This window comes from Astatotilapia calliptera, chromosome 16 (assembly GCF_900246225.1).
Source record: "Astatotilapia calliptera chromosome 16, fAstCal1.2, whole genome shotgun sequence".
NCBI lineage: Eukaryota > Metazoa > Chordata > Actinopteri > Cichliformes > Cichlidae > Astatotilapia > Astatotilapia calliptera.
This window is the reverse complement of record NC_039317.1, coordinates 1243860-1258834: the sequence shown is the minus strand read 5'-3', so window position 1 is coordinate 1258834 and position 14975 is coordinate 1243860. Positions and strand designations below refer to the sequence as shown.

The window sequence follows — 14975 nt, the reverse complement described above, 5'->3', positions numbered from 1 at the left end:
TCTGCCTTGAGCTCATCTGTCACTCCTGCTGCACACCTCACCACTGGCTCACTGTCCTATATATAGTTCCTGCACCAGCCTCATGTACCTTGCAGTCGTGCAGGACCACAGTTCCCCTCCTGTCACCATCACATCCTTTCTCCACAAAGAGACAGTGTAACTCCTTCAGACCTTCTCCACAGCTCTCTGTTGGTACGCTTGCTTTTCTCTCAGCATGAAGCCATACTGCTGCTCACTGTCACGTTGCTTCTTAAGCAAGTCTTTCCCGTTGTCGTCAACTTCATCCCCCTGTATTTACAACTGCTCTGTGCATCACCCTCGTTCTTGATACCTGTACCACTGCACTTCACCACAGCCATTTCAATCCTTTTTGCAAAATCCACCATAACCTGTCATTAAGCATTCCTCTCCTTAACACTGGTGTACAGGGATGTAGGATCCCCACACACCAGTATTGTCTCCCACCTTTCTCTCACTTTTGAGCTGTAGCAGAGCTGGTTGTAAATTTGCTGGTCTTCATTACTGAAAGTGGGGGAGAGTTCAGTAACATCAGAATACATATTAAATGCCAGCCCGTGTGATAGCTGCTTGATCCACTGTACAAAAAGAGTCTCCTGCTCTCTTGTGCTGGTCTCAGAGCATGAAGAACCCATTTACAGCTATGATGGGGTCTGTTCCGGGATCACCGAGTGTCCAAACAAATGCACTGTGTTTCTTGTCTCTGAACACCCCAAGTACCTAAAGCATGAAGGACAAGTGCTTACCAACGTCTACAGTGCTGCTACAGACGAGCCCCTGCTCAAAAGGAACGGTTACTTATGAACAGACCTGTTGAAATGATTGAACTGCAGGCTTTAATCACTTTCATTTCAAGGGTTTAAACAAAAATATATCTTCATCTGTTTAGGAACTTTATTTTGACACATTTCTTTTCAGAACATAATTTTAAATAAGAGTATTGTTTTTGACATTTGGATCTATCCTTTGCCTAAAGTCCATAACCGATGAACATCCCTTGAATTAAAGCTGAAAGTTTCCACTTCAGTCACATCCACAGAGGCTACACAACAAAATGTGTCATTGTCCAATAACTTACCAGATAATTGTTCGATATATCTGCTGTGAACATGCTGCACGGTGAATGATGGGAACTCAGCGTGACACCACGACCACGCTGTTTCACAAAAACTCAAATGCTTGACAATAGAAGGTCCTACCAAGGATTCCCCTCACCGAACAGCTTGTTGATCTGATGAAATCCCTGGGAGGAGTTCATTCAGGTACGAGGCCTGAAAATGGTGAAAAATGTTGCCAAAATTACAGTCTAAACTCCAAATGGCTGACTTCCTGTTAGGTTTAGGTTATGACTCCAAGAGACCTTAAGATAATACATTAGGCTACCAAATTTCAGTCACAGATGAAACAGTGCAGGAGCTGCTTGTTTGAAATGTTGTATTCTGTAAATGTTGTACTTTGTGCTGTGGAGCCAGTTTGCAATATTCCATGACCAACTGCACCACCTGCTCCCACTGGGTGGTGCTCTATTGCTGATAATGGGTACATCAATCTGTTCAGGGCGGGACTTTCATCGTGCCTGTGAAGTTTGGTAGATACTGGACTAGATTTGAGTTATAGCAGTTTTACTTCATTGCAAAACATCAACACTCACCATGCTGCTGGGGTCGCGCCGTTTGTGAAACGCTCACAGTTTTCAATCGAACCTAAGACCAAATCCTCAAAGCTTTCCTGGATAAATCTGAGGTTGCTGGGGTGAAGTGGCTTGAAACTGTACTCCAAAGTGTAAAACATGACATTTCCTGTTCCCACTAGGTGGCGCTGTAACCACTGTTAATTTTAACAACTGAAACGTGTTCGGGGCAGAGCCTTGTCACCTGTAAGAAGGTTGGTCCAGAATGAAGATTCTGGACCTTCAATGAATTTAATGCTTTTGTTTTTCTCTTGCAGCTCAGAACACAGAGGCTGAAAGGATGTATAAACCCACAACATTGTCAACAAGCTTGCTCAAAACATGTAACAGTTTTCCAATACAGATTTCACAAAAAAGGTCTTTCCAGAGCCACTGGGCCCGACAACCATACAAGAAAATGGCACATGAAGTCTGGGATCAAACTGGATTAAAGCAGGCTGAAACATTTTAAAAACAAACAAAAATAATCAATAACCAAAGGGTAAAGTCAGACCTCCTGGCAGCAATCTACGCTTGTCATAAACAACTCGGAATTTTTTGGGGAATGATGACTTTTGTAGTGAAAAGGCTGCTTTATTACGGACGATACTGTGCTGAGGGGCCTCAAGTGTAGACCCTCCTCCACAGTTATCAGTGTAATTGTCAACAAGAATCTTTACAGATTCAAAGTTGACCCTTTCACAGACATCATGTGTGTGTGATGCCTTTTGCTTTCAAAACAACTTTACCTTTTCTGGTCATGTAGCCATAACTCTTAGGTCCAGCTGCAACAAACTCTAATGAAATCATCCTGATCCAACTCGTTTGTTAGATCGCCTAAATATCGACCTAATTCTAGTTCAGATTGATTTTGCTTTGTGAGATAAACAACACTGTCAGTATCGTAGTAAATAGCCCTTTCCTGCAGCTGATCCAAGTAACTGTAGAGTTTCATACGCCCATATGAAGCAGTGAAGTCGCAATGAAGATGTTATCTGTGGAGTTTGGGAGTGGAGTGCAGAGGTCACATAACACCATTGAATAAGAGCCACATCATCACTGACAAAAGAGAAATAGCTCACTTTGTATTTTGGAGAGAACATGAGGTTAAAGAATTCCTCGGGGTCACTCACCAGTTTGCTCTGCGTGAGATTATTTCTCTGACCGAATTCTCCCCAAAAGGAGTTTAAACACAGTTTGGCCAGTTGTCTTTTAGCAGGGTTTAGTTTTATGTTTTCAGGGTCTAAAGTGATGCCTTGCTTAGCCTGGTAGGCTTTAATGTGAAGCTGTTTAGCCTCCTCAGTTACAGCATCTGATGGGTAGCCTGAAGCCTCTTGTTTTTTTACGCAGGAAATGATGTACATAGTCTGTGAATATTGTGTTACTCTGTTTCTCAAAGTGCCATACCTCGGTGATTCGACTTATTTGATAGCCCTTTTCTAATGCCAGGTTAAATTTAGGGGTGGTCCACACCCCTCTGAGAGCTCTCTCCTCGTTGCTATGGTTACACGCCCCCTGTTGGTTGTTCATTTCAGCACAAGTGAGACAGAGAGTAAAGAGACTCTTACCTGATTTTGTTTTATATGGTAAAACGGGAAAATAGAGCCCTCTGGGTGGGTAAACAACCGCTTTGATAAACCCAAAGCAGTTTTTAGGGTCCTGAAAATCTCGAAAGATTATTTGAGGATGACCTAAGGGGTAACGACAGGTGCTATTTACAATTGGATACAGCGAGGTGACATCCACATACCTGACTTTCTCACCAGGCCCAGCACTACAACGCAGCTGTGCTGGGCTTGTACGGCCTCCAAAGAGTGCATGGCGAGGGTTCAAAGGCTCTGGTGGATCGTAACGTCTGAGAAAGCTGATTACACTCTCATCACTACGTTTTAACTCTGTCCACTCGTGCTCCCAGATTATAACAAGACACACATTATGCTCAGCTCTCAATCTAGCGAGCCTGTCTTGAGTGGCGCTGTTTATGTGTGCAAGAGACGCACCTAACGGGATTAACATCGGCCTGATTCGAAAAACACTTAACACAGCCGTGGAAGTAGCAGCCCAAAAATCCCCCACACGTATGTTTTACCCTTAATCTGACCATACCCATCCACATAATAACAACAGAGCTGTTTTTCTCCTTGATTGAGTCCATGTCTGATAAAAACACCTTGTGTGTACCAGAGATATTCGAGCCATTGAATTGAGGATGAGGAAAATGATTTGACCTGATTACGGTAACTTACAGGGCATGGTAATGATAAGATTTCGCTGGCATGAAGTTTGTTAAATAAGTTTTCAGGCACGCGCTTGCAAGCGTGCTGCGGCTGAAAGGATCTACTCCTGTCTCTTCAATAAACCCGTTTCTGAACAATGTGCAACCCCGAGCTAGAATTTCAACATCGTTTTCACAGTATAACAGGACCTCTTTCATGAAATTAAAGGTGCCGAAGCTGACTGAATGATACCATTCGTAAAATTCCTGCCTGCCTTGTGTCGTCATGCGTTCCAGACTATAGGCTGAGGGGGGAGGGTAAGGACCTGCATAAGCTGGGGTTTTGTTTCTAGCTGCGTTTGTTGATCACTTCTCTGCATTTGCTCTTCTTGCATTTGTGGGGTTTACCCTTTTACAGCAATATAATAAAGAAGAGAGCACTTGAGACATTTTTTAAAGATCTGACAGTTGCTTGAGAGTCTTTCACGCCTCTCAATTGGCTTTTTATGGTTCTGGAAACAAAGGGGAGATCTGCAGGTGTGTTTACAGTCTGGGCATAACAGCGGAGACAGGATGTCGCTACTACATGTGGATTGCATACAGACAGAGCAGCGATCGGGGCAGAAATGAGATAACACGTGATTATACCCAGTGTAACAGTAATTACAGACAGTCTGTGCCCATAAATCCTTTTAAGTTTTTAATAGCGTAGTAATGATTGTCAAATAAAAGTAAGCACAGGGTTTTTTCTGTATTTGGTGTACTAGTTTGAAATTTACAAAAGCTACGATCATACTCGTTACGGTAAAATACTATAATTTTACAGTTGAGTAGCGTTTAGAATGTAATTATCTGATTAAAGCCCACAGGCGTTTGATCATTTAGACCAGCTTTTTGTTGAATTTCTCCACCAAAGGCTTCTGCCTGCAGGTCGTTAAAATCGGGGTGCAGAAGGTGGGCGAGACTTATGGAAAAACATAACTTATTCACGGGGTTATGGACTACGTATACAAAAAAACCCCCAAAAAAAACACACCTTTTCGTTGTTGAGTATCTGACTAAGATGCCTCAGACCCCCTTCCGGTAGCGGTAAAACGATCTGAGCTATGAGCTCAAGCGAGCCTTCACACATAACCGACCAATTTGATTGCACAGTTCTCAAGAATAAATCTTCAAATTCAGACAAATCATAGTCACGTAAAATGACTGAAACATTATTTTGTAACTGTTGCCCTATAAACTCTAATTGTATAAGATCACCTGGACTTGCATGCGAGAAAATCCTGTTTGTTATTTCACGGGCACTATCCATCCATCCATCCATCTTCTTCTGCATTATCCGATGCCGGGTCGCGGGGGCAGCAGCCTAAGCAAAGAGGCCCAGACCTCCCTCTCCCCAGCCACCTCCTCCAGCTTATCCGGGGGAACACCAAGGCGTTCCCAGGCCAGCCGAGAGATATAATCTCTCCAGCGTGTCCTGGGTCCGCCCCGGGGCCTCCTCCCGGTGGGACATGCCTGGAACACCTCACCCAGGAGGCGCCCAGGAGGCATCCTTGTCAGATGCCCGAACCACCTCAGCTGGCTCCTTTCGATGTGGAGCAGCAGCTGCTCTACTCTGAGCCCCTCCCGGATGGCCGAACTTCTCACCCGATCTCTAAGGGAGAGGCCAGCCACCCTTCGGAGGAAGCTCATTTCTGCCGCTTGTATCCGCGATCTCGTTCTTTCGGTCACTACCCACAGCTCGTGGCCATAGGTGAGGGTAGGGACGTAGATCGACCGGTAAATTGAGAGCTTCGCTTTTACACTCAGCTCCCTCTTCACCACGACGGACCGGTGCAGCGTCCGCATTACTGCAGCTGCAGCCCCAATCAGTCTGTCGATCTCCGGCTCCCTTCTCCCATCACTCGCGAACAAGACCCCGAGATACTTGAACTCCTCCACTTGGGGCAGGAACTCATCCCCGACCCGGAGTGGGCACTCCACCCTTTTCCGGCTGAGAACCATGGCCTCAGATTTGGAGGTGCTGATCCTCATTCCCGCTGCTTCACACTCGGCTGCGAACCGTTCCAGTGCGAGCTGGAGGCCCTCACCCGATGAAGCCAACAGAACCACATCATCTGCAAAAAGCAGAGATGGGATTCTGAGGCCACCAAAGCGAAAGCCCTCCGCCACTTGGCTGCGCCTAGAAATCCTGTCCATAAAAATTATGAACAGAACCGGAGACAAAGGGCAGCCCTGGCGGAGCCCATCACCCACCGGGAACGAGTCCGACTTATTGCCGGCAATGCGAACCAAGCTCTTGCAACGGTTGTATAGGGATCGAATGGCCCGTAGCAATGGGCCAGACACCCCATACTCCCGCAACACCTTCCACAGGACACCCCGAGGGACACGGTCGAATGCCTACAAAAGCACAAGTTTAACTAAGCACTTTTACTCTGGTTTAACACATTTTCACACACACAAGCACGGGCGCACGAGCGCACACAGACACACAGGTGCAGGCACACTGACCCACCACCAGATGGCGTTTTTTAAGCATGAAAAGTACAAACTTTTTTTAATGGCTTAAAAATAAAATAATGCTATTAGATATAAAACCTTTTTAAATTAATCAATTAGTTCTTTTTTGGGGGGGGGGGGGGAGCAATGAGCTATGAACTAGCATATTTTGGATGAATATCATATTTTTGTTACTTACGTCCTAGGGTCACAAATCATTTTATTGGGGCCACAAATCACTCTGTTTGACATAAGGGGCCTAATATCCCTCCTTTGGTCGGTAGTTGGATGGGACCGGTCCCTCCTTGGGGTCCTTGGGGATCAGGACCGTCCGACCTTCGGTTAGCCATTCCGGGTGTCTCTCGTCAACTAGCAGCTGGTTCATTTGTGCTGCCAGACGCTCGTGGAGTGCAGTCAGCTTCTTCAGCTAGTAGGTGCGAACCATGTCGGGGCCTGGTGCTGTCCAACGCTTCATACTAGAGACACAAACAAGATGGTACAGTGGACACATGTGTGACTGCTGTGATTAAAGCATCTTTCTTTCAGCTTAACGAGTGAACCGTCAGCTCGTTCAAACACACGTTAAAGTCCGTTTGGCTCGACACCACCGAACAGAGGCAGCAATATAACACAGCTCACATTAACAGTGCAGTGAATCCTGCTGGTGCCGTGATTTTCAGGACTGCAAACCGAGCAGCATCACTGACTTTCAGCTTGTTGTGTTTGTGGATATATGACTGACTTTAATTATCCATAAATCATTACATTCTCTGTGAGATTAAGCTCAGCTATTGAACAGCGTATATTTTAAAGTAAAGGCTTTAAAACCAAGTTAGTACAAACGTCACTAATGTCACATAACTTTGCTGACATGTGGCCAACAGTAATGTTTTAATGTTCTTCATTATTAAACATTCGCACATAAATAAGTGACATCATATTTAGTACTTACTTTTCACTAGTGATGGCCCGCTTGAAGCTGACGCTCCGGAGCGTGTGTCGAAAAAAACAACACACTGGTTCAGAAGCACTGTGTCGAGGCTTGCTTCGTTTGGCAAAAGTCACGTGACCAGTGACGTCCGAAGCTTCGTTACGCACGTAACTGCTTCGGTACCTGATTCAAACAGATATAAGGAAGTGAATCATCCTCGGGATTCGTGGAGTGTGTTGATGGTGACAGATAGCGACGAGGTGATCATTCCACTGACAGATATGGAGCCAGCGAGGAAGAGAGGACGTTCTGGCGTGTGGGAATATTTTGAGTTGATTTTGCTCAATTCATTTTATCTGCCGAAGTGAAAAACTTGAAATGTCCAAAATCATGTTTTCATAATGGAAATATCATTACAGCATATGACTTTAGGAACACTTCCATGTGAATGAAAGCTAATGAAGACTACAACAATGTATTTGACACTATACGTACATTACATTGCTACAGTTTAGAAAATCATTTTGTTTATTGTTTTTAGGTGATAGTCTGCAGGACCCAGGAATACCTGCATATCTACCAGCTTGCAGTGTAGTTCCTGCACTCCACAGCCTCTTCTGTTCCATGTGTAACCGAGGACAAGGGATGAGTAAACGGGGCAAAGAAATAATTGATCATTTATTTATTACATAAGTTAAACATACAAATTCCCAGTCGTTTCCAGACAGGACTTACAACACATCCTGCTGATATCCCAGCTGCACATGAGACTTACCACACAAACTGTGCGAAATAACACTACAACCCGTCACACCCCGCTTAGTGACACTGCAATCGTGGCACACACTGCAAACAATTCGGGTCTCAGCGTAGCTGGGCATCAGTGCTATGTATGGCCTGTGATCTGAGAGATAAAGGGAAGTGGCACAAACAATTAAAATAAAAAAACAAAAGAGAGGTTAGTCCGCCCTTACAAAACTTACTCTCAATCAATAACCGCCTCTACGGCTGGACGGACTAACCAAAACAAAATTACAAATCAATCAAAAGAACAAAAAAAGGACAGCAGAGACAGCACAGCTGAAAAACAAACAACATTATCAATTAAAATATTACCCAATAAAATAGCAATTTTATAAAACCATTCAAAATCATGAAACTAAAACAAACACTCAATATACCTACAATATTGATCAGTTTCCCTGCGCGCAGTCGATCTAGGGCTTGATCAATTCTTCTATTAAAATTCGTGGTCACACTAAAAAAGTCCAATGACACATTAAAAAATAGGCACATGCAATAGCAAAAGATCCAAACAAAAAATGGCAAAAGTCTCTTACCGACAGTAGACCCACTCGCACCTGAGTGAATTAATTGCCTCTGGTTTTTTCCACAGAAGAGCGCTGACTTCACCCCACACACCCACTACCTTTTCACAGCTCTTCAGCCAATCACCTGGCAGAGAGCAACAAACTGCCAGGTGACACTTGTTACACATGCAAGTGGATTTTCTCCAGGGCAGGAGAAACTATTTCTAAGAAAAGAAACAGACTCAGCCAGCGCACAGTAACACTAATCCTCTTGTTAACTGTAAATAACAAAAGGGCTACCTTACATTGATCATGTTTTTACTTTGCAAGTTCTTGATTAGGGGTGGGTTTTGATTATCGCTTTTCTGATTACAATCCATGCTAAATTGAATAAAGTGATATTGATTCATTAAAATCCCGTGTCGATTTGTAAATTAACGTTATTATGCCTGAAACGCCAGCATCTCAGGTTAAACCTCACAACATGTCGTCAAACACCATACAGCTAAAACAGTAACTGGGAGCAGGTTTACGGATTCTGCATACAAACGTGAACACAGAGCGCGGACCCGACGCGTCAGAATCAGATGTTGATGTGTCGGCGGGTCCGCGCTGTGTTTGCCTCTTTTTTCTTCGCTGGCTTCTGCAGCTGCAGGTTTCATAACTCTCTGTTTACATCTCTAATTAAGTCTCACATGTGTCAGCTTTCTTTTAATAGATACGAAATTATGGATATATACTGTTAAATGATCAGAATTGTAATATTTCTGACTGAGGCAAAACTTTCCAGATTCCAATCAAATTGAATCGGATCCTGTATCGAATCAAAATGATTCTACAAATCAGTGACGATGCAGCCGTACTCAGCCCCCTAAGCATTTTCCCTTTCCAGTTCACAATCAATCCCACCCCTAGGTCAAAAATATGTATAGGACAATTGGCCTAATCTAATATTTTGTATGAACCTGTCCAGCTGTCCAGTGATTAAATGACAAGTAGATGGAGGCAGGACTTCACAGCAGGGGCATACTCCATAATGTGCTGTGCATTCTCATATGTATATTATATATATTGCTCACTTATTGTATTTACCAACATCAAGGAGTTATGAGCAGAGAAAGGCCACACCATAGTGCATGTTTAAATAGGGAAAGTTTATTGATCAAAATGTATTACGCAAATACGCATTACATTTTTTCAGCCCCCTAATCGAGAAAACAAAACCAATTACATGTTCAAAGCAACGGAACGGCGGCCCAATATCAGAGAGAACTCCACTCTTGAGTGAGCAGCGATGATTGAGCAGTCCGTTTTATTTTGCAGATTCAAGCTGCTCTTCAAAATATTCGCCACCAGATGTCACCGGAGAGGACTGTGTTGAAAAGCTTCGAGTAATGAACCGTTTTCCAATACAAGCTTCAGTGCTTCGGAAAGCTTCATTTGGCCATCACTACTTTTCACAGTTTAGTCTTCAGCCGCTCCGCTTCTGCCGTCTGCGGAAAAATTATCCACACCGACTGCCGTGCTATGAATTGTGGGATATGTTGGGTCACGAAGTCTACACCGCCACAGCCTTAAAATTCAGGGAAATGAAGGACGCATTTGAGGGCCGCATTTCGAGCAGCCTTTGAATTGGGACAGCCTTCGGCGCGCAACTGTGACGTAATCGGCCTTAAAATGCAGCCTTTAAGGCTGCAGACCCTGAATTGGGATACAGCCCACGTTTTATATATTTCGGGAAATCGACGGCGCATTTGCAGTACGCATTTTGTTTGAAGTACACTTTGAATTGGCACAGCCGTCGTCGCGTGGCGGTGACGTAATCGCACTCAAAATGCGTACTTGAAGCGTGCGGTCTCCGTCTGAGGGCTCAGTTTGTGAGGAGATACAATTCCTACTGCGGCCCTGAGAGAGAGAAAAAACCTGTTCATCACAGAGTTATTAGTAACTGAGCACAGCTTTAAGGTAAAACAATATATCTTTGTGGTTGACGGTGGATTAGCTCAATGAAATACTTTTAATCAAATTTCAATTGAATTTATTTAAAATTACATTTTGCTTGGAAACAGATCATTTAATTATTATTAACAGTGTCTTAAAAACATTTGCAAAGTCAGAGCGATTTTAATTCTTCACATTGTAATTATGTAACTATATATTCTATAATAAAACACTTGAGAATGAGAGAATTTGATTGGACGTTAGTGGTAAATCTTTTTTTTTTCCCTCCTCGAACTTTATTTGAAATTATAAAGTGAACAGCCAGTCATTCCAGTTCAGTTTGTACAGTAAACATAGAGGGCAAATAAGAGCAACAATATAGAGTACAAAGAAATAAGAAGGATAAATAAATAAAGGAGAGGGAAAACATAACAACTTTGTACTTGAAAGTTGTATCCGTGACAGCTCATTCGTTAAACATTTCTGAATGAAGTTAATTTAAGAGAGTTTAAGTAATATTCAATTTCAATCAAAAACAAATTAAATGAAGGGGTTGAGTTTATTGGCACATATTTTTTTTCCTTTAGTTTCAGAATAAGTGGTAATGTTCTTCCCCTCAATTTTGATTTCGTATGTTGTTTTGCACATAATTTTCAAGCTCTCTCGTTAGTGGTAAATCTGGACAGCTTTGACAAAACGTCACATCCTGAGCTGCACCAGCAGGTTAACAAGCAAAATGATGAAATCATGGAAAACAGAATAATGAAAATGAGCCACAAAATAATTTTTTTCCAAATTACTCAACGTAACTTAAACAATGACACTATTAACGAGCATTAAGGTATATTAATTATTTCTTTCAGAAATGATGTAATTATTTGATTGTCTGCCAACACTCTGTTTTCCACGTTGTCTTTATTTGAATCCTTTTCCCCTCTCTGTAGTCTTTCCATCTCTTTGCGGTAATATTGTGTCTCTGCGCTCACGTTCGTCCCTCTGTCCCATCACAGACGTTATCAACGTCCGCATAAACTCCCTGACATATATGAGTCTGACCCATGTCCCACATTCAGCCTCCGCATAACCCTCCGCGTCTGCTTTGTGCGCTGATTGGACGCCAGGACTCGCTCGGGAACGCGCTTGCGTGAACTCACCGTGCTAGTGTTTCCAGGAGACTCTCCTATGTGCACGCGCACGTTTCCCACACGCATCCCCGCTGCCCAAACTGCATTTAAGGCGAATCCCATGAAGCGCGCATCCGTTAGAAATTTGCATGGGGCGCACCCGCCAGTGGAATGCGCGCACCCGCTGTCCATCTCGTAACTGCTGTCCAGCCTAATTGGAGGACACTGCTGAGTAAATGGGAATACCGGGAGCGCGTCTTTGAGCTGCAGTTGGAAAGTGGAGCAGAGTGCGCACTCCTTTTCCTCAGGAGCAAAACTGCGTTGCTTTCTCACTCATAACAAGTTGATGTTTAGGCGGAGCTGAATGTTCTCGTTTATGGCAGGTCGGATTCTTTATCACATATTTTAATTTGACGATCCTGCTTTTCCAGTTGATGCGGAGGATAAAAGCAGAGTTTCTGCACATGTAGCGCAGAAAGACGGATTCTCCAGAGGCTTCCGTAAGAGTAACAGCCATGTATGCAGGACGCAAGAGGAGAAAACCCGTTCAGCGAGTGTAAGTTTCTCTCGTTTCATCTTTGAAGGTTTCCCTCCGTCTATTCTAACATCCACGTGACATTTATTGTGTTTCGTAATTAAGATTTGTTTCTTTGTCGTCCTAAATTCATGGAAACAAATCGGTGTTTGCTGACGATGCTGAATCAGGTCGGTGGATGTTCAGTGCGGATTATCGCAGGCCTGCAGCTGTGGCCTCATTCTTTAACATGATTTCTGTCTGTTAATGATAACGCCACACTTGTGTGAATTATTGTACATGAATTATTTTATTGTCCCAACGTTTTCCAGGCCTCGAGGCTTACGGGACGACTGCTCGGCTATTTTCTGTCAAACGCCCTTCAAACAACCAGCTGGGCCGTTTTCCCCTTTCGTTTCCTTTTGCAGGGATATTGAAGATATCTTCGGTTTTTATGTTGTTGCTTCAGTAAAACTCGGCTTCATTTCATTTCAAATCTTTTTATAAAAAGGCCTTTGGTAAGAGGCCCTAATCTGTTTTTAATCGCATTAACGCGACTCAAACACTCACGAACCTTTCAGTACAAAAAAATAAAAATAATAAAAATATATTATAATAATAATAATAATAATAATCTTTTAAAATAGATTCCAAGCGGTCAGTGGCGTCACGGTCACACTCCAGCTTTAAACGCTCAGTCTCTAAACTGTGGGAAACGGCACCGAGATGATCTGCATCCTCCGCAGGCCTTTGTTCTGCTCGGATGTGATCCGACTCTGGGAAAGCTGCGGGAGAATTATTTAAAAATTAGTCATCATATCTAAAATCGTTACATCTGCGTTCAGTTCTCCGCTAATGCGCTGCTATAAAACCATTTCCCCCCTTCCGCATTTCTCAGCTTTTAGCGTGTTTATCGAATAAATGTTAATATCAGACAAACCGGACTTGTTGTCAGGGTTAAACAGGCTGAATGTTTATCTGACTGCAGAATCCAGTTAATACAAAATGCAATTGTTAGGTGATGATTTCATGAATTAAGGGAAAGTAGCGAACCAAACCAACCGGCCCTGTGTGGAAAATGTAATCGTTCCCTGAACCGAGTGTTTGTGATAAGTGGCAATGACCGTTTCACTTTGCTGTGGAGGAACTGTGGCCCAGTCCTCTTTGCAGAAGCAAATGATGAGAACACTGAGCACTTCTAGGTTACTGTGGTTTCGCTGGTCAGGCCTAAGAACTGAAATGACTTTGACTCCCATGAATGTGACAGAACTCAAGCTCAGAAACGGATCAGTGGTGCAGCATAATTCTTGAAAACGGCCTCAGTGTCAGTAAAGTTCCTAAACACAGCCTATAATTCTCCTCTTGCTGACACGTACTGTCACTGAGATGAGCATTCGGTTACATTTGTGTTGAAACAGGGACAGACTTCCTGACTCCCCGAGCTTGTTTAACTCGGAGAACATGACGCGTGATGATTCCACGCAAACACATTTCCCGACTGAGCAACGCTGAATGTTTATCTGACTCAAGTGACTCAGAAAATATCAAATCAGAGAATGAATTTGAGTGAAAATAACAACGTGGTGCAGCACTGAACGGAGACGGGGAGAGGAAAAAGACAAGCCTGCATATCAAGCTGCTATCGCTGATGTGCAGGATAAACCGATCTCCATCCATCCATGTGTTGTGATGTTAGGAGAGGTCGTTGTAGTCGTATTATACTCGCATCGTTGCCATGCTAGTGTGGAAAAAACCAAAAACATGTGAAACTTCAGCTTTGATTTGGAATTGAAGTAAAGAAACGTTCAGTGTTTTAAATGTAGGCCGACAGGGAGGCCCACCCAGCACTGAAGTTCAGAGCATGTGATTGGCTGCTCTTTTAAATGCAAACTATAAAAAAAATATGTAGTATATATACTGACAAGACCATCCACATTATCAGTTACTGGATTTAACATTAGAACAATAAAGTCACGTATTACCATGTTCCTTTATGACAGTACAGTATAGAAAGAAGGCATGTAGGATAAAGTACTCTTTACTTTGAGCTCTGTGATGTCTCACATTAGGATCTGTCAGCTTTCTTTCTTTGCATCTGGTTAATCATCCAGTTTGTACTGAAGTCTGAAAGCACCAGTTACAGCCGCAAATAAACACGTCTGTAACGCAAAGTTATTGAAGGGCTCGTTTTATTGCAATGGATGAGTTTACTGACTGACGCGCAGAAGAAAGAGTTCTTTATGGAGCCTAGATGGTGTGAATGATGAGACCAAAGACTGCAATGTCTTGTACCAAAAATATATTAAATAGGGGAAAGGGGAAATGGAAGAAAAATAATACAACACACAACAAATGCCCACAATTAAGTAATAAATCAAAGCTGTGATTTCTGTGCAAGAGTCCTTCTCATTTCATTTATTTCACACTTGGTACAACAGATCAAACAAACCAACACACTTTCTATCAATAAAGCACTACAACCATGTGTGAAAAGGAGCAGGAAGAAGAAAATATTCTTATTAAACCCCGCCCCCTATCTACAATCCAACTTCTATCCGGTTGTTCAGTGATGACGTGACGAATCCTACTTCCGGGTCTAAAGTAGTCTGCGTTTAATATGGCTTTTGTGTTGTGAACATGTTTAATGTTTTGTATTTTCTTCTATTTTATCTCAAAAAGCTCCTAAAACAGTCAGTGATCCCTGTTGACCTCCCTCGGCTTTTATTACCGTTAATCATTTATTTAAGCTCA

At 43.0% G+C, this 14975-nt stretch overlaps 1 protein-coding gene across 2 annotated transcripts in view; it reads left to right on the top strand.

Moving 5' to 3' along the window:
• Positions 1-11819: 11819 nt before the first annotated feature.
• The window catches only part of LOC113007704 (aryl hydrocarbon receptor-like), a 46301-nt gene continuing 43145 nt past the window's right edge, over positions 11820-14975 (top strand). For both annotated transcript variants that reach the window (XM_026144558.1, XM_026144557.1), the window contains exon 1: positions 11820-12266. In XM_026144558.1, coding sequence (XP_026000343.1) covers positions 12226-12266 — 41 coding nt within the window. In that variant the 5' untranslated portion in view covers positions 11820-12225. The remainder of the gene's footprint in view (positions 12267-14975) is intronic.